At 36.9% G+C, this 24415-nt stretch overlaps 1 protein-coding gene across 1 annotated transcript in view; it reads left to right on the top strand.

Annotated features, from left to right (window-relative positions):
* Window positions 1-24415, top strand: part of F13A1 (coagulation factor XIII A chain) — a 171775-nt gene that overhangs the window by 63282 nt on the left and 84078 nt on the right. The window contains exons 5-6 of the mRNA XM_044258396.1: window positions 12751-12869; window positions 15825-15932. Of these exons, the coding sequence (XP_044114331.1) occupies window positions 12751-12869; window positions 15825-15932 (227 nt within the window). The remainder of the gene's footprint in view (window positions 1-12750; window positions 12870-15824; window positions 15933-24415) is intronic.

Below are 24415 nucleotides of genomic sequence, written 5' to 3'. Positions count from 1 at the left end.
ATAATTGACTCTCTCTGCTTGACTTATTTCACTCAGCATAATCTCTTCCAGTCCCGTCCATGTTGCTACAAAAGTTGGGTATTCATCCTTTCTGATGGAGGCATAATACTCCTGGGTATTTACCCCAAAGATACAGATGTAGTGAAAAGAAGGGCCATCTGTACCCCAATGTTTATAGCAGCAATGGCCACAGTCGCCAAACTATGGAAAGAACCAAGATGCCCTTCAACGGATGAATGGATAAGGAAGATGTGGTCCTGCTACCAACTTGCACAGATTTAAGAGGTATAGCTTCCAATCCCCATTCTTGTATACATATACACACAGACACACAGACACACACACACTTTCCAACAGTTTGAACTGGTGAGTATCTAGAACAGTGGGTTATTGTCACTGTTTTTACTTTTAGTAGCATCCTCCATTTTACAAAGGTAGAGAACCAGTTTTTGCCCCAGAATCTAATAAAACCTCAATATGTCTCTGAAACAAACCAGAAATTAAAAACAAACAAACAACCAAAAACACCAAAACACCAACAATAAAAGTGTCCAGAGGCAAATGATTAAGTCTTCTTATCTTTGTTAGCCTATCAAACACAGGGAGTTTTTTGGAGTTTCCATGGTGATATAATTTCTTTCTTTTTTTTTTAATCTTAGCTTTGGACAACTATATTTTAAAATGACAGATCTGAATAAAAACAGGGGAAAGAAAGCACTGCTTTCTACCCTCAATCTTCCTTTAAAATCATAAATAAATTTAAAATTAAAATCAAGACTTCCCATTTGACTTCCTTGGCTTGTTGAGGATTCATGATTATGCCCGCTGGTTCTGAAGTGAGATTTAATTCAGCCACTGGAAGGAAAAGGGTGGCCTGGTCTCAAACTCCTCCTTATTCATAGTTTACCATTTAAATTTGTAAGTTCCCATCAATAATAACCTAAAGCCTAATAGTAAATCCATCACTTTCTTCTTCTCTCACTCTCCAAGCTCCAGACATCCATCCCCACCTCTCAATCTTGCTGTAGACATTTATTGCGTCATGTTCCCGGGCACTCTGTCCTGTGTGCTGGGGATACGAGACCTGATCCCTTGGACTCAAGAGTCATAGTCTCCTTGGGGAACAGCTTAGGATTCAAGTCATGATTTCACATCTTACTAGCACTATGGCCTTAACAAAGATATTTTACTTATGTTTTCCTTAGCTTCCTCATCTATAAAATGAGGGAAAGGTAATACCTTCCTCTTAGGGGTGTTAGGAGTTTCAGGGAGTTTACTGTTTTTGTTGTTTTACCATACTCAGAAATTTCCTGGCACATGGTAAATACTAAAAACATGCATTTTCAATTAATAACTAAATTACAGAATAATCTCCATATGGATGGATGTGACCACAGCATCCATAGGACACTAGGGGAACAAGGTTTAATCCAACCTGTGCTGGGAAGAAAAGGGTGCAGGGAGACCTGACGGAAATTTAAAAGGCATGGTTATATGATGATATCTACTAAGGAGGAAAAAGTGATATTTAAGAGCTGAACATAACCTCTTATTAAATAGGTGCGTCACTGAAATGCAACATTTCAAACGAACTTTTTAAAAATGTCTTAAAACTCTCCTCTAATGATGAAAGCGTTATAGAATAAAAATAATGGAAGCATGAAAGGAACTCAGAGATCTACAAATCACAGACACTGTTAACATTTTGGTGTATTTCCATCCATTTAATGCATTTTTTAAAGATTTTATTTATCTGGTTAGTTGAGAGAGAGAGTGCATGCACACATGCATGGGCAGGGGGTAGGGTAGAGGTGGGGAGGGAGAGGGGGAAAATGTCAAACAGACTCCATGCTGAGCACTGACCCCATCACAGGGCTCAATCTCACAACCCTAACTGAAAACCAGGAGTTGGTTGCTTAACCAACTAAGCTTCCCCAGCACCCCTTAATGAATTTTTGAATGGTTTTAATTTTTATCTGACAATTAATTGAATTGCCCTCAATTAATTGAATGTCCTTTTCAAATAACACGTGTAGTTATATATATGGTTAAAAGTGAAACTTCCTTCTCACCTACCCTCTGATCCTCACTTCCTTAGAAAACTTTAACTTTCTGGATTGTTAACTTTAACTTTCTTGATTTCTATACTGTTCTGGATACTTTGCTATAATTTTGCATATATACTTCTATAGAGTTTCTTTTTTTTGTCCAAAACATAGGGGACATTGTTTATACATGTTATTCTATACTTTACTTCCTTACATAATATATCTTGGAAAGTTTTCTATATCAGTACATGCATATTCTTTTTAATGACTACTGGGTGTGGTTGTACCATAATCAATTTGGTCTTTTGCTTACAAATATTTTGATTTCCTCCCATTTTCACCATAATACTGTGTTATATTGAATGTTTCACATAGATGTTAAACAAACATATTTCTGTAGAATGAATATCTAGAAATGGCATTGCATGGTCAAAGTCAATTCACATTTTAAAATTGCATAGATACTGCCAAATTACTCCTTTAAAAATGCTGCTATAGGGATGCCTGGGTGGGTCAGTGGATTAATCCTCTGCCTTCGGCACAGGTCATGATCCCAGGGTCCTGGGATCGAGCCCCACATCGGGCTCTCTGTTCAGCAGGGAGCATACTTCCTGCCTCTCTGCCTGCTTATGATCTCTGTCTGTCAAATAAACAAATAAATAAAAATCTTTTTTAAAAATGCTGCTGTAGCTTATAATACAGCCACAGCACAAGAGAATATCCATATCTTTATGCCTTCATTGACACCAGCTATTACCATTTGTTTTAATATTTGCTAACATGATGGACAAAATTTGGTAATACAGTAACATTTCATGGTTTAATTCATGTATCTCTAATTATTAATGAAGTTGAACATTTTGTGTATATTTATTGAGCATTGCATTCCTTGACCTGTTCCAATCTGGGACAATTTAGGTGAATTAAGGGTTGGCAAGAAAAGACACACATGAATCTTTTTAAATCTATTGATAAATTTTGTGTTAGTGAGAGAAAAAGGTCTTATGGAAAATTTTTTCCCACAGGAATAGCCAGTCATCAAAACATCATTTATTGATAAGATATATCATTACCTGTTGATTTTAAATGCCAACTTTATCATCTACTAAGTTTTAATATACATTTAGCTCTATGCTTGTATTTATCTATTACTATGTCAAAATCAGTTTTCATTATAGCATTGTTTTAGTTGGCTATAATCACAGTAATGCTCATTAAGAGAGGACCAGAAAATGTCACTGGTCTATAACAACAAGCATGTTATCTCATGGATCTGGCTTGTCTGTGGTTGGGCTACTGTAGACTGGGCTGGATTGGCCAGCTCTGGATTGAGAATAGCCAGAGAGGCCCCACTCCTTACCACCCCACTGTAGAGATACTCTGCTCCATGTGTCTCTCATCCTCCTGTGGCTAGTGGGCTTGCTAGGATATGTTTTTCTCATGGTGATAGCAGAAATGCAATAGCATATGCTCAAGTGTGCAAGCACATTTCAAACTCCTACCTGCATCACATCGACTAACACCCTTTCAGCCAAAGTAAGCCCCAAAGTCAAAAGGGGGATGTTCTACCTTTAGAAAGAAGGTTGAGTAGTTACATGACAAAGGCATGGATACAGGATCAGATGGACTAGAATCAAAGTTCAGTTTACCATGGGAAAATTCACCCCATTTTTCTTTATTTTCAACATTTTATTTTGGGGTTATTTTTTCACATTGTCTTTTCAGATAAACTTTTTTTTAAAGATTTTATTTATTTATTTGACAGACAGAGATTACAGGTAGGCAGAGAGGCAGGCAGAGAGAGAGGGAGAAGCAGGCTCCCCACTGAACAGAGAGCCCGATGTGGGACTCGATCCCAGGACCCTGAGATCATGACCTGAGCCGAAGGCAGAGGCTTAACCCACTGAGCCACCCAGGTGCCCTTTTCAGATAAACTTTTAAATCAGCATGCAGAATTCTAAAAAAGTATGAGTGGAATTTTAGTTGGGTTTTCATTTAATATAGAAACTAATTTGGGTAGAATTCATAAATTTTTATAATTTGGAATCTTCACATGCAATTAGAAACATTTTTAATGTTTTTATTTATTCAAGTTCTCTTTTGCCCTTCAGCAGGGTTTATTTTTATTATTAAAACTTTCAAACAACTCAAAAGTAGGAAGAGTAGTACAATGAATATCTACTTATATATGTCCCAGATTCAATAGTTATCAAGATTTTGCTATATCTATGCTATCACCTGGTGTCACATAACATTCCTCTAGCCCTTTATTTATTAAGTGGTTAGTTTGATCTGAGACTCAATCAGATTTATCTTCAAGAGAATCATTCTCTTTTTGTGGTAGGGATAGGAAGGTAGAGCAAGAATACTACATAAGTCATGCTGTACACTTCCCAGGGCATCCATCCCATCAGGAGATAACATGATGTCTGGTTCCCCTTCTTTTAGTGATGTTTATATTTATCAATAGGATCAGGTTTTATCAGTCTTATATCCATTATGAAATTCCCTACTAGCCTTTTAACAAATCATTTTAGCCTAGATTCATTATTTCATTAGGGATTGCAAAATGGCAATATTCTAATCTACCATTCCTTCTGCATCAATTAGCATCAATTATTTTGCTGCCTTGAGGAAGTATTCATATAAGAAGTCTAGATATGGGTCCCTTTCCTTATTTCTAAGTTATCAGAATAATGAGTTGGTTTTTAGCACCCTGTAGAGATAACCAATGAATTTTTAAAATTACTATAAATCTATGAATATTGAATTTTTTTAATCCTTTGTGATGACTTATTTTTTGATACTTGAATTGTCTTATTCTTGGACAGTGGGAGCTTTCAAGTTTATTTCTGATTCCTTTGTCATGACTCCTAGAATCTTTAATAGCCTCTTTATTTTCTGGTAAGAAGAAGTATTTCAAGCTGGTCTTGTACATTTCCTTACCCAGATCTGTAATGAGTCATTTCTCGTAGGAAACCTGAGTACCTTCTAGTATGGAAAGGGGAAGGGAATGGAATGGTACTTAGAGACCATAGTCCAGGCTCGAGAGACTCATTGCTACTATATTGGTTGTTTTTTCTATTTCTTTTCTGTGGATAGAATTTAACAATGTGGTTTCTAAAGAGAAAATGTATCATGAACTATTACTGATATTTTCAACTTAAATTTATTTTTTTTAATTCTTTTGTTTGATATTTTATTTTAATGAAATTAGATTTCTGATTATCATAGTATGCTCTGATTAAAATGCTTCATAGTATTTCAGGGACTAGTATAAATGGAAAAAAAATCTCATAATAATATTTGTTGATGAAAAATCATGGTGAAAGCAAACTTCCAAAAATGTATTTGTAGGCCATAAGAGAATAAGCACAACAATATGGGAAGAGATAACCAGTCTCTTCCTTCATACATATTTTTAAAATTTTTCATATTATATCTTCCTAAAACATAGATATTTGACAGTCATTAGAATGGCCACCTTTTTAAAAAATCACAATCTCCAGTGGGTGAACAAAGTAAAGAGTAGTAACCTAGAACATAGTTGAATACATCACTTCAGAGTCTTAAGTGAGAAGATCTTCCAACTCCAGAGTGTATCATCAACTTGTATCTTCATTTTAATGAAAATACATTTTAATTTTGGTTAAATGAGAGTCATTCCCCAATAGGATTAGTAACCGCATTCACTGAATTTCATATTCTTCATTTGTGAACTGTGAAAAAATGAACGGTAGCTAGAAGATCAATGGGATTCCAGGTAAAGCTGTAGAAGACAAAAATACCTATAATTTGATTACAAAACTAACAGTGGTTTTAAATTTGAAACTTAATTACAGACCAACTACACCAGCCTTTCAAGTGGCAAAAATACAAAAAAGTCAAGTGTTACAAAATATTACAGAAAAAGTTTAGAGCCCAATAAAATAAAAGAACTGAAAAATACCTTGCTAGAGTTCAGCTTGGAAAATTTATTACCAAAGCGAATTTTTTTTCATATAAACTATACTCAAAAATAGCTTTATAAGACTAATTTCTGGCTAAAAGCATCAAAGGATTTATGAGTCGAGAAAAAAAAATACCTTAATTGACAAGGATAGGCAGAGAAGAAACAAAGAAGCCCCTTACCCCCAAAGTTTATACTCATTAATATTTCTGCAGTATTACTGCTCTGATATACATCTCCTAATGTCAGAATATGGCAACCATGGAATTAATCCATACTAAAGTCATTTTTAAATTAAAAACAAAACAAAACAAATTAAGTCTAATGCAATCTGACCAAAAACATGTCAAGGTATGTTTTCAAGATTATTTTACAAAACACCTACATTTGCAAAATAGTCTCCAGGTAGCATTTTAAGGGGAAAAAAAAGTTCTTTGAATTTATCATTGACATGCTGTAATGACTAAGTTACACTATTTAAAGAAGTACTTAATAATTTTATATATTAAGTTTATTTATTCAATACATTTTTTCTTTTTTTAAGATTTTTTATTTATTTGACATAGAGAGACATCACAAGTAGGCAGAGAAGCAGGTAGAGAGAGAGAGAGGAAGGGAAGCAGGCTCCCCGCTGAGCACAGAGCCTGATGCGGGGCTTGATCCCAGGACCCTGGGATCATGACCTGAGCCAAAGGCGGAGGCTTAACCCACTGAGCCACCCAGGCACCCCACATTTTTTTCTTTTTTTAAATATGTTTTTCTTTCTCTTGAGTAAGGAAATGAGTGTGCATATAAGATTAAAAGAGGAGGGGCGCCTGGGTGGCTCAGTGGGTTAAGCCGCTGCCTTCAGCTCAGGTCATGATCTCAGGGTCCTGGGATCGAGTCCCACATCAGGCTCCCTGCCGAGCAGGGAGCCTGCTTCCCTCTCTCCCTTTCTCTCTGCCTGCCTCTCCGTCTACTTGTGATCTCTCTCTGTCAAATAAATAAATAAAATCTTTAAAAAAAAAAAAAAGAAAAAAAAGATTAAAAGAGGAATCACGGGCACACTGTAACTTACAGAAATGTTTGGAGCTGGGAGGGCCAGCAACTATGTAAACTTCAATCAGTTATGATGCTTTCTGAGGAAGAGTCAGTCTTACAGCCATTTTACAAAGATTTTATTTATTTGTGTTTTTGGGGGGAGTGGGGGAAGGGAAAAGGGCAGAGAGAGAGGGAGAGAGAATCTGAAGCAGGCTCCATGTCCAGTGTAGAGCCCAATGTGGGGCTTGATCTCACAACCCTGAAATCATGACCTGGGCGAATATAAGAGTTAGACTCTTAAGTGACTGTGCCTCCCAGATGCCCCCATTTTACAAAGATTTTAAAGAAAACTTCTTTTGAAATCAGATTTTTTAATGCTTTCATTCTTACTCAAAATCAGTCCAGCTCTCACTCCGTAGCAGCAAGAGTTACAATACCAATTTCTGGAAGCTACAGTACTAAGTATCGTATCAGGCCTGCAAGTAATTATGAAAAGAAAAATGAAAGAATGACTTTTTCTCCAGATTAAAAAAAATTAATAGAGCAATTGAGGAAAAATAGTACTAAATCTAAAATTATTTTTAGAATAATTTTGGAATATTGGGAAGGAATATTATATAGTAAGTTGCTTGAAGTTAAAATACAAGATTTCAGATTTTATTTATTTGATTTTGCTTATGCATTTTTTCTCTTATTCTGCAGATCTTGGTTTCTAATGTCATTAACATGATTTTTTATGCTATATTTATTTCAAAATAGCAATATCAATATTATTAGTACCAATATAGTTATTTTACAGTTTTTCTTTATGTTAAAGAATATATAGTGGGGATATACAGTGAAATTACTCTGGGGATATACAGTGAAATTACTCTGTTTTAAAGTAACTTGAAATAGTTTTCTGTGGTTAATCCACTAATCTATTTACACAGTCATGTTCATTTGCTTCATTTTGGCTTCATTTATTTAAAAATTGCTTTGTCTTTTATTTCTATTTAGTTTTGTTTTGTGACGTTACAAAACATATATGTAAGCCCAAAGTCAAGTTACAAAGCAATAAAGACACTTTAGAGAGACAGTCTAACTCCCAACTATCCCTCCTACACTTTAGATAATAATTTTGTTAATTTTTGGCTTATCTCTGCATTTAAAAAATAAGCACATATGTGAATGTATATAAATATGTGTCTAGCTATCTATTTAACTCCCTTCTTTCTTAAATAAAAAGCAGTAAACTATATACATTTTTGTGCACTTTTTTTTTGCCTAATGAGATCCTGGATATTCTTCCATAGCAGTATATAGAGATCTTTCCAATCTTTTTATATAGCTGTTCATTATATACCATACTTCATTCAACCATTTTTTTGTTCCAGGAATTCCTCAATTCTTCTGGAAGTGCTGATGATATTCTTTCTTAACATACATTCTTATATAATACATATATTTCTTATATAACACATATATATGTATATATCATATATAGAGAGACAGACAAAGAAGGAGAGAGACAGAGAGAGATATAAATGTATGATAAGACAATGGAGATTATCTGGAAAGTTCAATATCTGCCTAAAAGGCATTTTATTATAAGAAAATACAGAAAAATAAAAAGAAGGAAAAATAAAAAGAAGAAAACAGTCAAAGATAAAGGAGAAAGAAATCCCCAGAGCTAAAGAAAAACTCACATTGTCAAACTGTAAAGGATCAGAGCATATCAAACCTAGTAAATGAAAAAAGACCCACACCTAGATGCAAACTGTTTAAATGTCAAAACTTCAAAGAAAAAAAAACAAACCTTAAAGCCAACTTAAAAAATATTATCTGTAAAAGGATAAAAATAGATTGAAATTATATTTTTGCGGATGAAAATTTACTTGCAAACCTTTGCACTTCTTAGGTTACTACTCAGTTAAAATTGTCTTTATATATATTTTTTCTGTTTCCATTTCCTCTCTGTGAAATCATTTTCCTTTTGTTGACTTTTTAAAAAGCACTTCTTAATTTTTTCATCAGTTTATTGGAATTCTATATGTATAAGAAAAATTTGCTAAGGTTTTCTGTTGTTGCAAATATTTCTCTAGTGAACTTTTAAATTACATTATATCTGAAATTCAAAAGGTATATTTATATTTAAAAAAACATGGAGGGACATCTGGGTGGCTCAGTCGGTTGGGCTTCCAATTCTTTAGTTCAGTTCATGTCATGATTTCAGGGTTGTGGGATCAAGGCCTGCATTGGGCTCTGCTCTGGGTGTGGAACCTGCTGAAGATTGTATCTCTCCCTCTCATTCTGCCCCATCCACCCACCCCTCAACTCACACTCACTCTCTCTTCTCCTCTGAAATAAATAAATAAATAATAAGAAATTTTAGATCTTTTTAAAATTCTTTCTATTATTTTTGTTTAGATAAAACTTTTTCATCTAAAGACCAAATATTCAATTTTTTATTTTTATTTTAAATTTCTTATGCTTTCTCTTTTTCAATTCAGGTTTTAAATTAATTTTCAATTTATTTTGATGTACAGAGAAGTTACTTTTCACAACCAGCCAATTTTCTCAGCTGAATTTAATAAACACTCCAGTCATCTTTAATTTATAGTATTTTTTAATCATATATTGATTTCATAGAAACATGCATACAGTAACATCTATTTCTAAGCTCTCTATTTTGACCCATTAATCTATTTTTATACCAACCATTTAAATTATAGTAGCTCTATAATACAATCCAATTTCTAATATATTATAGGACAAGGCTATAAACATCTCATATTATAATGAAAACGTGTTAAAGACACATTGCCAAATGGCACTTCTAGACCTCAGTGATCTTAAGAGGAGATTTCTGTCTCAGTAACAGGCCTCTGAAACCCACTAGACTAAGATGTTTTTTATCACAATGGTCACAGTAGTCAAGCCACTATTATAGAAAAGATGAAAGCAAAAGTGGCCTTTACTTTCCAGGGCGTTTGATTGTATCTGGTGGAGGACTATGCATGTAAACGGTCAATGCCCCTTCACACACATCCTTATGAGATTTTCTTTTAAAAGTGTTCTTTCATATTTTTTTTTAAGGTGGTAAAACATTTTATTCAGTACTATTGCATCATGGAAAAAGAGACCTCGATATAGAACCAGGTTCAATTCCAAATATCCCATGGGCAAATGAGAATTTATAGCCAAGGGGCATGTTGGAAGTTGATGGATGGAAAATTAGTAAGGGGAAACATCAGAGATAAGAGGGGTTCCTGGATTCCTAAATCAACCTAACAGGACTCTTGCTGAAGGCAGGCCAGATGATTGGATATCCCCTGAGGGATGAGGAAACTGAGTAGATATCAAGGATGATCAGATATAGAGGATGGGAAATTCTGGCCTAATTGACATGCTAAAATTAGACAATACAGAGAAGTCCAAAAGCCAAGATCTAGTGGCAGGGGAGTTCAGGAGATCCTGGAGTAGAGTTTGGTGAAGAAGAGAATCTTTGTCAACCCATTAAAGCTCATTGGATGTTACGGCTCCTTGTGGTCCTTTTGCTCAGAAACACTGACCTCGAACACAGTTGTCACGTCTCTGGTTTGTTCCACTTAGATAGGAAGCTCTCACTTTGGTTTAGGGGCCATACACCTCCGGACCCTGAACGGCCAATGTGAAGCCTCAGAGCTCACGTCTGCAAGGGAAGAGGGAAGGCTGCAGTACATTTGTAGTGCGACTCTGATTTTCCTGGAAACATGAAATGGCTTTGGGATGAATGAGCTATTGATATGGTATCGATGAATTTCCAAATAACTAGCTTGGATGAAAGATGCTAGGCCCCCCGAAAAAGTATACACTGAGGATTCTTTTCATATAAAATGCCAAGAAATGCAAATGAATTTGCAATGACAGACAGCAGATTAATGGCTCCCTGGAAGGAGTGAGAGGTTAGAGAGAGAATCCAGAGGGAGGAATTACGAAGGGACACAGGAAAATTTTGCAGTGATGGATAACTATATTATTTTGATTGTGAAATTGCATACTTTAAATATGTGAAGTTTTTGGATATTAGTATCTGTGTAAGTGTGTGTGTGTGTTTGTTTGCAGAAAACCAACCAAATAGTAGGCAAGAGGTAGAGAGTAGAAACAGGAAGATATAAGAAAGTACTGGGGAGGAGTAAGACCAAGGATTCTCCAAGAGATTGAATCACAGCTATATTATAACCCAGAATGGGGGTCTAAATGGGCTGGACTGAGCCATGCTTTGCAAACCTTAATGTATACATAAATCCCCTTCAGATCTTAATATGCAGAGTGTGATTCCTTAGGTCTTGAGCTGGGGCCTGAGACTCTACATTTCTCACTAACTCCCAGGTAATGCTTAAACTACTGGTATTTCAATGATTCTTTTGAATAGCAAAGGGCTAGAGCATTTGTTCTCAGTTTGGGTTGCATATCAGAATCACTAGAGAGCTTGAAATAAATAAATAAATAAATAAATAAATAAATAAATAAAATTATATAAAGGAAAAAACAAACAAACACTTGATATCTGGATCTTCCCACCAGCCCCCAGAAATTCTGATTTAATCAATTTAGAGTTCAGTCCAGATGGAATCAAAGGTTTCTAAATCTACTCAGATGAGGGGCGCCTGGGTGGCTCAGTGGGTTAAGCCGCTGCCTTCGGCTCAGGTCATGATACCAGGGTCCTGGGATCAAGCCCCGCATCGGGCTCTCTGCTCACCCGGGAGCCTGCTTCCTTCTCTCTCTCTCTCTGCCTGCTTGTGATCTCTCTCTGTCAAAATAAAAAAAAAAAAAAATCTAAAAAAAAAAAATTAAAAAAAAAATCTACTCAGATGATTCTAATATGCAGCCAAGGTTGACATCTATTCCAAAGAAAATGATAAAAGTCTTACAGAATGAGGAGGAAACGACTCCAAAAAGGTAATAGGGAGCCAGAAACATAATAAACCATGTCCCCAGTCAGAGTCAAATGTCTCCCTATTCCAGCCATGCAAATTTACCTGAGTGTACCTGTATGGTCCTGCCTTTGTTAGTGATGCTTTTGCGGCTTTCATACCTGACCTGGAAATAAATATCAGGCTAATTATGAAGCGGGCAGATGGGGAGCGTGGCCTTACTGAGATTATGGCCACAGGGAGAAAAGTCCTTGCAGTGGAAGAAGCTGACTTGGAAGGCTGGTCAGACACACATACTTACCAGCACATCCACAAGGATTGCTCACTGGTAGGAGATGACCCCCAGCCTGTCTCCTCCTGTCCATGATGGGCCACACACCAGGCGGGACAGACCATGCTAGATTCTTCTAACACATCCCAGACTTTTAAACATTTCGGTTCGGCTAGTTTCCTATTAATGTTAATAGCTTGGAAATTATTTTTCGATCTGTGTAACAGATTTGTATCTGCATCCCAGAATTCTGATTCTGAAACTACTGATGTCCCAGAATCTTAAAAATGTTTAATGAGAAGTGTCAATTTAATTGTACTACTTGGAATTTAAAGAGCCAGGGTTTCTGACAAATGTCATCCTTCGGATGCTGATCTTGGCTACAGATTAGGTTCACCATTGCCGAAATTACATATCGGGAAATGAGCTCTCTTTAGTGAAACAAAAGACTTTTTTTGTTTTTCATTTAGTTGATTAAAATGCCACTTAGGACCAGAACAAACTTACAAGTATATTAAAGCAGTCTGGTTTGGTAATGGTTATTATCTTTGAATTCTGACACAGAGGATGCTGTGTACCTGGATGATGAGAAAGAAAAGGAAGAATATGTCCTGAATGACATCGGGGTTATTTTTTATGGAGACTTCAATGACATCAAGAGTAGAAGCTGGAGCTATGGTCAGGTGAGCCATTTAACATTTGTCATTGTCAAGGACATTTTTCCTTAATATTTTTTTGTCACATGTATCACTACAAGGCCATATGTTGATATCAGACATACACAATTTCCTGCATTTGAGGATCTGAGACTCCAAGGCTGACAGCACAGGAGCAGAGACTTCAAAAGGCAACTACGTAATTTATCCGCTGAAAGCACGTATCTTCAGGTATTACAAGGTTACTGAGATCAGAGATTCTATGGATAACATAGCATTCTAGTGAGAAATGCTTGGCATCCAGTACAGTCAAATCTCATTACCTTAGAACTTGTTCTTCAACACGGAATAGGTTTTTTCCTCTTCTTATAAGGAAAAGTGTTTTGATGCTGTTGCAAAGGATACTGTAAGGTGTGTGCTCAACTCAAAGAAATCCCCTTTTTTAAATTGTTGTTAGTATAAGATCCTAGAAAATTAGAAATTAGAATTAGAAAAGACTATCACCATTTCATCAAAGGAGGGCCCACTGGACTTTTACTTTGAGACATTTTATCAACTAGAATCTCACATTACTGTTTGGATATAAAGTAATAAATAGTATTCCATTTAAGATATTCAATAATCAAAACTATTTCAGTTGGATATCTCTAACAATGTAAAAAGTGACTGATTTTTCTGCCATATTCCCCTAAGAATGTATGTCCTGTGATTCAGCGAAGACCCTTCATTAGCAACATAAGAAAAGATGAGTGTGTCATTTCTCAGAGTTTGGATGAGATGACTGGGATTGTGCACCATTGCCCTGCGTATCCAGGATGGTAGATTTCATGGAACCTGGCCTCACCAGGTTGCGTCATATTTTCTTGGTTTCTGATGCCTTCTTTTGACTTCCATGTGAGCTTTCCCTGCCTCCCTTACCCCTGATCCAGCCTGCCCACTGGGATCAATGTCATCACTAGTTCTTGTCTTGTCTGCCTGACTTTACAACCCACTTCTCCACCTGGACTCCTGAGAATTGCATGCCCAGTGCTCAGCCTTGGTCACCTGCACTTCTGATGTCCTACCAAGCTAATCATCTGTGTGCTCTTCTCCTGTTTTTGGATCCCAGCCTGGCTCCCTGGTTACAAGTCTTCCCCTCCTGAATAACATACAACCCATGATACTGCCTATTGTCTAGTGCCCTAATTCCTAATGTTTAGGTGTGATTCTATTTGTGTCCCCAAAGTAACATTTTATAGAGAGCTAATAAGGAAAGAAGACACCAAGATGGGTAACAGGGAAGAGAGGGAAAGAATTCCAAGTGATCAGGGTTTTCCTCAGCCAGCATGCTGAGTAGCCTTTGGGTAGACACCCTTGAGCAGAGCCCCATCTGTCTCTGTTGCCACCCAGAGTCCCTTAATTTGGGTCTTTTAGTCAAAACAAATATCCAAGCCAGTAGTTTGCAATGGTGCAGGCAAACAACTAGTCCTGTGACTATCTCTTTACCTCTCCAGTTCACTCTTTTAAGTCCCACAGATTGAGAGATGGTACTTAATAAGAACCAGAATAATGAGTTCTTTACATATCTGAAGAACTAGTGCCCTTACATTATAACATCCATACTATCAGTTTAGGGTCTCCAGAAAGTTGGTATTTTAACTAGATTTAATAAAGAACTACATAGTAATTAGCCATTAAAATTGTGGTTTCTGTCACAAGTACGTGGGTGGATACACAAGGTTTTCAGATCTCTTATTCAGTGAGATCCAATATACGAGAAATTTCCACATTTTGCTATTTTATTACTATTTTTTCCTTGTTCCTTTTTTTAAAAAAAAAAAAATCTGGTGTTGCATGGGGCCAGTAGTTCTTTCTAAGGAAATCAAACTATGAACAGCCTCCCATGCTCCTCTCTGTAAGAGGTCCTGAAACATCTTTAAGAACAGAGAGATCCTGCAATGGAACTGACTTCTAATCTGTTCCCTTGATAATGTAATCTTTCTCTAGACCTTCCCACCCTCTCTTTGGAGGAGTTTACCTTGTTCTACAAGGTAGAGTCTTTTAAGACTTTAAGATAAAGAGACCATGGAGTCTCCCTTATTTTAAAAGAGGAAAAAACTTGGACAATCATTCATGACACAAGGTGTCCTGCTATTATCAATGCAAGGTATACAGGTCTGAAATACCTCCCTATGACACACCTGAGAGCCATTTATTTTTGAGAAGTGAAAGGATTTATGTTATTTTTGAGGTCTCAAAACTTTGGCCTGACTTTGGTACATCATTTATTCCTTTGCCTTTGACACTAGAGCCCACATGTTGAAGAAATCTTCTAAATTAACTTAACACAGTTTTCTGAAGAACTTCAAGTCAGTTCATGATCCTTGAGTATACCAGCTCTCCAGTAGTTCTATTTATGTTTCTAACTTGCTTTTTTTTTTCATTTATTTATTTTCAGCATATCAGTATCATTATTTTTTCACCAGACCCAGTGCTCCATGCAATCCGTGCCCTCTATAATACCCACCACCTGGTACCCCGACCTCCCACGCCCCCCCCTGCCACTTCAAATCCCTCAGATTGTTTTTCAGAGTCCATAGTCTCTCATGGTTCACCTCCCCTTCCAATTTACCCCAACTCCCTTCTCCTCTCTAACTCCCCTTGTCCTCCATGCTATTTGTTATGCTCCACAAATAAGTGAAACCATATGATAATTGACTCTCTCTGCTTGACTTATTTCACTCAGCATCTAACTTGCTTTTAAGTTTTTATCCATTTTACTGAAAAACAAAGGAGGATGTTTTCTTCCTCCTACTTTAATATGTCATACTAAAGATTATGGGTGATTATAGGAAATGCGCACCTCTAAACATCAAGGATGTGCTTTCCTTTTTTTTTTTTTTTTGGCAGAGAATGTTGGGCTTGCAGAATGGACATTAAATAGATTCTCTTTTTTTTCTTTCTTTATATTTTTCATTTTATTTTTTAATTTTTCCCAAATAGTTTGAAGATGGCATCCTTGACGCTTGCCTGTATGTGATGGACAAAGCACAGATGGATCTTTCTGGTAGAGGGAATCCCATCAAAGTCAGCCGTGTTGGGTCTGCAATGGTAAGCAATTACTGATTACTATGTTGATTACACATCATTTGCCTCAGTATAGATGCCAGTTCATTAAGAGTTGTTGAAATGATGACTTATACTTGAACTTTTATTTGAATTCCCTGGACTTGTCAAATGCTATGAAACAAAATCTTATCTCAGTACTATATGTTTCTTTGGCTTCAGACAAATGGTGATAGATGACATGATACCACAGACCACTTATTCTTAGACTCTCTTGCCTTGGGACTGAGGAGTGACCATGACAAAATGTCAACAACTATAATCTATTGATCAAACAAAGAAACATCAAGGAGCACCAAAAAAAAAAAAAAAAAAAGAGAAAAAGAGAGAGAGAGAAAAAATTACAATATATAGCTTTTCTCCATTTTCACACCCACTGTAAGAATAAAGAAGTAAATGAGTCTAAATCCTAGCTTCTATTATAATAATACCTCACGATAGGGCTTTATAGTTTATGAAAGTTAGTTTAGCTTATAGTTTGTAGTTAATTCTTCACATTAATTGCGTGAGATAAGTAGGGAAGACATTATGCATACCATTTTACAAGTTAGGAAACAAGGTGATAAAAGTTTGTCAGTGACAAAGCCTCAGCTGAAACTCAGGTCTGCAGATTCCCAATCTAGACAATTTCTTCCTTCCATGCTGCTCTCTATAGGAGATCCTGAAACAGCTTCAAGAATGCAGAGATCCTGCAATGGAATAGCTCCTAGGAAAGGGAATAGAATTATCATTAATAGGAAGGTTTGTGGTCAGGTGGTCAAGTGGATAAAATGTGATGCCCAGGTCCTGTGTAGTCCTGGACTGTCCTGATAAATACAGCATATGGATCCTGCCTTTGGTGCATTAAAGCATACCAAATCTGGTTGGTGAGCAGAATATTCCTGAGGAAACACTAAGCAGGATACTATTTCATACAAAGACTGAGAAAAAAAATAAGTCTATCTTATTAATTTCCTTAAGTTTTCTATAAAACAAATTCTCTCTCTGGAAGAATTTTGTCTTTGAGTTTGGTTGGAGTTAAATAAAATCAATATTGTTCATGCAAACATATTAGAATGAGAATTATGTGAAATATAATTTCTGTTAGCTTTTAAGAAGTGCTGTTTTTTATTGGTGGCTAAGCGACATGTAAATTTAGACAAAGCCGATCTCTTAAGACAACTTTGTTTTTTTGTAGTTAGTTCACATTGTAGAATGAAAAGATGGTTAATTCTAAGGAACTTAGGAATTTCTTTATAGTAACTATTTATTACAATATTTATTAGACCTGTAAATGATCACTGCTATTCCTGTTTCCCAGGCAAGATTCCCATTTTTCTTTTTCTTTGAAGTTACCATTGTAGGTTTGCAGTGAGAAGGAAAAAACAGCTCTCAGTGATTAAATATGAACTAATACCTTCTTTAGCATTCTGAAATGGCATGCTCACCTGCCTAAGCTTACTCACACATTGTGAATATTTTTACTAATCTAAAAATCACTGCCTAACACAAGCCACTGCAAGAGGGAAGTAAACATAAAGCAGCTAACCCAATACTTTCTCTAGTGGCATCTAACCAAGTAGAAGCGGTAGAATCTTGTGTTAAGCACACAATCTTAATGCAAATTGCCTTGAGTGTTATTAGTTACAAAAAGCCTATGGAGTTCTAATTTTGAAAATCCATAACCCAAGTATAAGATTTAGAACTAGACAGAATCTATGGGGATAGGAGGGGAGGGCTGGTTTGGTTTGGGTTGGCTTTATTTTTGAATGGAGTAGTCTTGGGCATTAGGGGACAGAGGCCCTACTCTGTGCTGTTTTGTTTTGGTTTGGTTTGGTTTTGGTTTTGGTTTTGTTTCAAGTTTTTATTTAAATTCTAGTTAGTTAACATGTAGTGTGATATAGGTTTCAGAAATAGAATTTAATGATTCGTTACTTACATATAACACCCAGTGCTTATCACATCAAGTGCCCTCAATACCCATCACCCATTTAGCTCATCCTCCTCCTACCTCCCTTCCATCAACCATCAGTGTGTTTCTCTATAGCTAAGAGTCAGTTATGGTTTGCCTCTCTCTTTTCCACCCTTTCCGTACCCTCATCTGTTTTGTTTCTTAAATTCCACATATGAATTAAATCATATGGTATTTGTATTTCTCTGACTGACTCATTTCCCTTAGCATAAGACACTCTAGCTCCATCTACATCACTGCAAATGGCAAGAATTCATTCTTTTAGATGGCTGAGTAATATTTCATTATACATACCACATCTTCTTTATCCACTCATTAGTCAATGGACATTTGGGCTCTTTCCATAATTTGATTGTTATTGATAATGTTGCTATAAACATCTGGGTACATGTGTCCCTTTGAATCAGTATTTTTGTATCCTTTGCATAAATACCTAGTAGTACAATTGCTGGATCATCAAGTAGCTTTATTTTTAACCTTTTGGGGAAACTTCATATTGTTTTTTGCAGTGGCTGTACTAATTTGCATCCCCACCAACAATTTGAGAGTTGCTTTTCTAAAAAAACAAATTTTCTCTTTGTTTCTTTCTCTTTCTCCATATCTTCACGAACATCTGTTGTTTCCTGTATTGTTGATTTTAGCCATTATGATACGTGTGAGGTGATATCTCATTGTAGTTTTAATTTGTATTTCCCTGATGATGAGCATCTTTTCATGTGTCTGTTACCCATATGAATATCTTCTTTGGAAAAATGTCTGTTCATGTCTTCTGCCCATTTTTTAACTAGATTATTTCAGGGGGTACTGAGTTTGATAAATTCTTTATGATTTTGGATACTAGCCCTTTATCAGATATGTCATTTGCAAATATCTTCTCCCATTCTGAATGTTTTCTTTAAATTTTGTTGATTGTTTAATCCTGGGTTATTTTGGACAGTAGTTGTTTCCACCCCCATTGTTGTACATACACAAAACACATGTTTGATAGTTTTCAAAGCCTTTTCATATCCATTTTCTCCTTTAATCCTTAGAAGAGCTCTGTAAATCTTTTCAAAATCTATTCAGTTATAATGATTTTAGAAAGTGAAATATTGAGCCTCTGAAAATTCTGGTCATTTAGGCAGCTCCTCTCCTGTTCACAAATTTTAGATATCTATCCTGAAATTGTTGAGTGAAGTCAAACAAAGACTGAAAGAAAAACAAAACAAAGATCCCCCTCAAATTTCTCAAAAATTTGCCTTAAAATATGAGATGTGTTAAGAAAGCCCAGAAAGAAAATGCTCTGAATTTGCTTGAGTCCAATCAAAACATCGATGCCAAGGCAGAGGAGCCTGTGCCTGGTTTCTCAGGGGGCTGGCCTCGTCGGCAGGAAGAACAGAGGCTGCTGCTGGGTATTTTAGGAATTCTTCTTATATATCTGCCCAGCCTGATCACAAAGGCTGGAAATTGCTTTCACAGGATACCAGTGCTAGAACAGCCAGACATGGTGACATGCAAATTCTCTGGGAGAGGTACGGCACTGACTTCAGTTCAGTTTCCTGGGATCAACTTCTGCCACAAAGGAGTTGGAATGAGCAACCTGAAGAGGCCCCAGTAGCAACAAGAGGCAGGAGCAGATGACTGAGACCCCAAAGACAAGTTTGCCTACTGTGGTCATGACAAAGTCTAGCACTGAAGATCGCAGGGATTTGCAGGGAGTTGGTGGGTGTGTAATGCTAAATGAGTACAGACAATAATTCAGGTGTGAAAAATTTCTAATGATAATAATAGTATTATGAATCTGGATGTTGAGGGCATAATCCCCAGATAAAAATCTTTATTGTCCAGTGTCGATGACCTTGGATAGTTCCTTGTTGTCGGGGCTGGTCTGGGCACAAGAGGATTCTAGCTGCATACTGGCTTCTACCCTAGAGATGACAGTAGCACCTTCCACCCACCTGTTGTGACAACCAGGAATGGCTTCAGATATTTCCAAATGTTCCCTGGGGGTCAGAACTATCCCCAGTGAGGACCACAGCACTAAACCTTCCTGTGATTCAGTTTCCCAGTCTATGCAATGGACATAACCTTCTCCTCTCACCCTCCTTACCTCATTCAAAACCTGCTGCTTTTCAGGAAATCTGGTTGGTTCAGTTGTTTAAGCGTCTGTCTTCAGCTCTGATCCTGAATTTGGCATCCTGGGATTGAGCTCCACACTGGGGTCCCTGCTTGGCAGGGAGTCTGCTTCTTCCTCTCCCTCTGCACCTCCCCCACTCACCGACCTGCTCATGCTTTCTCTCGCTCACTCTTTCTATCAAATACATAAATAAAATCTATTTAAAAAAATCAACACCTGCTGGTTTTCGTTTCTCTACTGAAACAAAAGTGGAGGTAGCATCATATGAGAAGAGCTCTGGCCCATGTCAGATCAGAACCCTCAGCTCTGACTCTACCACTAACTTACTATGTGACTCAGGACAAATCACTCAACCTCTCCAGGCCTCACTTCATTCTTAAAACAAATTTTGTCTCTCTGCTCAAACCACGTTTGCTATTCCCAGTGGTAGCACATATATCCTTTTATTCTTCAAACCAATATTCTCCTTTCTTCTGTTTTTTTCCTTTATAAATTCAGTATCTTATTTTGTCCTCATTTTGAGTTGCTGTTATTTCACTTTGATGTGAAAACTAGAAAAGTTTATGACAATCTGGACAGCCTTGGGCTACTGGATTTTCGCAAGAGAAAGAAAGTCTAAAAGTCCTATATCTCATTGTTGGTGCATTGGGTCTGAGATGTTATAACCTTACATAAGCTGACTTTTATTTAGGCCCTTCTAAATACTTAGTGGTACATTTTACCAAAGCCACACTGCAAACTGACTGAAGAGAGAAAAATTTTAAATAGAGGAAATTAGAAAAAAGAAGAAACTTGCCCAAAGTTATACTTTCTCCTTTAAATTACATTGTGTGCTTGTTGTTTTCTTTCTACCTCAAATCTGATGTGACAGGCCCCACCAGAACAATTGACAGGAAATGTGCCAGGAAAATTGTAGAAGGATGCTTTGTGCCTTCTGAAAATTCATTTTGCTCACAGGGCATTAATAAAGCATCCCATTGCTGGCCTTGAATCACTGTGAAGAAACCAGACATGGACTCTGAGCCTCTGTCAGACTATCCGAACAGTGTGTTATGCCATCTGAGACAAAAACAGCACAGTTATGGGAAAGGGGAAAGGCAATGATAGTATAGCCTGGCAGCTGGGTGGTTAGGCTACCTGTCCCACGACTGACTGGATCTGGCGGAGAAGCTCTCCAGGGAGATACACTGCTGGTTGAGTGGCCACTGTTGTGGATACCACTTGCTTATTTTCTGTGAAATTCCTAATATTTCACCTCCATACAGGTTCCCTCTTTTGGGTTGAGAGTTTATCAACAGAAAATCTGTGTTGAAATGCACACAGTACCAGTACATAAAATCTGCAAGACTCTCCAGGCGTCTGATAGGGGAAGAAGCCCTTGGAAATGATGTCCCTTAAGGTCACGTAACAAATAAATGGCTGAACTGGAAGTAAACAGTGTTCTTGCTGTCAGATCATATTACCTTAGAAGGCCACTACCAACACGTTAGTACTATAACACAATTACAACATCAAGTTAAGTAGCTGTCTCCTAGGGAAAACAACCACCACCACCACCACCAAGCAAATGGCATCCAGAACATCCAGAATAAATGAATAAATGAAAAAGGGAATAAATGAAAAAATGAAATGAATAAATGAAAAAAGGTGTAAACCAGAAAATTCTAAATAGCTAGAGGCATTGGGTCCCTCAGGAGAGAGTTCCAAAGAGGATAAGCACCAAATATTGTTTGATGGTGGTATTGGTTGTTGACGATGGTGCCAATGATGTTGGTGGTGATGATTATGGTCATGGGATGACCATGTTGGTGATGGTGGTAGTGATTGTTATGATGGTGCAGATAGTAGTAAAACACTCAATGTTAACTCATTCATTCAACAAGTATTTGTTGGGAACCTTTGAGAACCTACGAGTCTAGATACTCAGGTACAGTGTAGACAAAACATAATGTCCACCTTCAAAGACCTAACAGTCTAATAGAAAAGACAGGCCGATGAGTAGAATATGTCAACACAACATGGCATATTCTCTGATGAAATAAGCATAGGGTTGTATGGGAAACCAACTCTCTCAAGCTTTGCATGGAGTTTTCCCAGGACTAAACACTGGCCTAGCAAGTTTTGGGATATTGGACAAAGAGCTAGAAGAAAGGCTGACAAGGGCCCACAGCAATAATAAACTATGCTATTATTCATGGAAACCCTTCTCTGAGGTGGAAATTATACCCGAAGAGCCAGTTGCCAAAAGCACTACAGGAAAATGTAGTTGGGGGTAATTTGTTCCTCTAGGGGCATAATTCAATAACAGTATTAATAACATTAATATTAATAATGTGATAATATTGGGAAATTTTGGAAAGAGACAGAGGAAAGAAATGTCAACATAGTTTCGTATTTTAAAATTCTAGTCTTTATACTGTTGCCAGCCTGGACTTTCCTGCTTCCCTTGAGATAGCCACATTTATTTTTAACCCTGGTCTTTTGCTAATATCGAACCACAGTGCCATCATTAATCCCCATTAATACCCTGTTCTGACTATTCCTTTTGGGAACTAACTCAAGTTTGAACTTTTTTTAACCAATCGATATTTGGTATACTCTTTAGTGTTGTAAAAGAATCTTGAACTCCAGCTAGTAAATCAAATTGACCACAACTGGAGGTAGGTCCTGGAGTTTTGTAGGGCCCAATACAAGACGCATGGCTGTAGAACTTGCAGACAAGGCAGACTCCAGGGCTTCTGATCCTTTGGCATACATGATCTCGTGGATAAGCTGAAAATAGAGCTATCGTTTACCTTACCCATTTTGCTTTCACTTCTCTTTGTCCTAGTATTTAGAAAGTTTTTTTTTCTTTGCATGCATTAAAAAAAAAAAAAAGTACTGACATCACTTCTTTGATAGCTTGCCAAGCAGTTCCACAAGAGGCTTACTACAAAACCATGCTTTTATTTTCCTCCAGTTGTTGACTTTGGCATCCTACTGTAGGTTTCACATCAAGCAAACTTCTCCAAGCAGCAAACTAGTATGACTACTCAAATTACATTTTAAAATTCACCTGGGTTAGAAATTCCATCCTTAGTCGTCCCAAATAAATTGTGAAGTCAGAGATAAAAACATGAAATCTATTCCCTAATTATAAAGGGCAACCATAGCATAGTTCCCTAAGAGTTTTATTTTTAAAATAAACTAAAAATTTAAAAGGCACCATCTAGCTGAGCCTTTGGTTTATAAGCAGCTAAAACTGCCTGTATTGGAGCAAATTGAGGACCTAGGTGGTCAGTGACCATTGTCCTCTGTCATACCACCACTGTGGAGTTTTTCACATTTCCCCATATGCATCTTATTTTTGGAAACTTTTCATCTACTGAAAAACCATGAATATGTAATAATAATTTTGTTTCCCCATTCTTGTGTCAAAAATTTACATTATTGCCAATCAGAACTTTTAATGGTGGCCATAGTACTGGTATCAGTGCAGATAATTAGTAAGAGTACACTGAATGTGATTGGTGCCACCTTTGTAAAGGTAAAGATACTACTTCCTTGTGGTGTTTTGGAAGAGTGGCAACGACACACACCCATCTGCATTACTAACTTTACAGATTCCCATGAGTTAAAATTTCCGGGCTGGTGACCATTGCCAGAGCTAGGCTTCATGATGGATTTGATTTGGCTTTTGTATTTTTTTTTCCTCTATGATTCAGGCCCAGGAATGTCAGGCATGACATTCTTCATTTTGGTATAGCAGAAAAAGAGACCTCTCCTACTCTTTATCGCTTTTCCAATGATGACACACCTCAATCCGTGATGGCAGTTTTGGAGAACCTACAGATTAGAATTAATGAAAAATATTATTATAGTCCAACAGCATAAAAGACTAAAATCTTAGTTCTAAATTAAACCCTTAAATTTGGAATCAAATTTTCCCTCAGCATGGGAGGCACTCCTAGAAGTTCAGGAAGGACCAAGCAATCCGATCATGATTTTAAACTAAACATGCTACCATACTGTCACCTTATTAGGTGACTAGGGATTTTCATTTTTGCTTTTTGAAGAATTGTTTACAGTTAACAAATACACTGGAAGCCAGTGGGAGAATAGAATCTACCCAGCAGAATCATTTTCATGGCCACTTCTGAGAAATTGTATTCATTCCATAAACAAACAGCATGCAGATGAAGACGTTGGCTATCAGGAAGTTAAACGACGTGCCCAAGGTCACTGGAGGAACTGGAAATGGATATTAGGTTGTCTGACTTCAACCTTCCATACACAGTGTTATATTTCCCTGGATTTATCCTCTCTGCCTGTCCTCTTTCTCTATGGCATGAGCTCCTTAGATACAAATATAATGCCTTTTAAAAGCTCTGTCTGATTCGGTCCTTCTCTTTTAGATCTGGG

The sequence above is a fragment of the Neovison vison genome, chromosome 1 (assembly GCF_020171115.1).
Source record: "Neovison vison isolate M4711 chromosome 1, ASM_NN_V1, whole genome shotgun sequence".
Taxonomy (NCBI): domain Eukaryota; kingdom Metazoa; phylum Chordata; class Mammalia; order Carnivora; family Mustelidae; genus Neogale; species Neogale vison.
The sequence above is the reverse complement of the archived record's forward strand: the minus strand, read 5'-3'. Positions and strand labels throughout refer to the sequence as shown.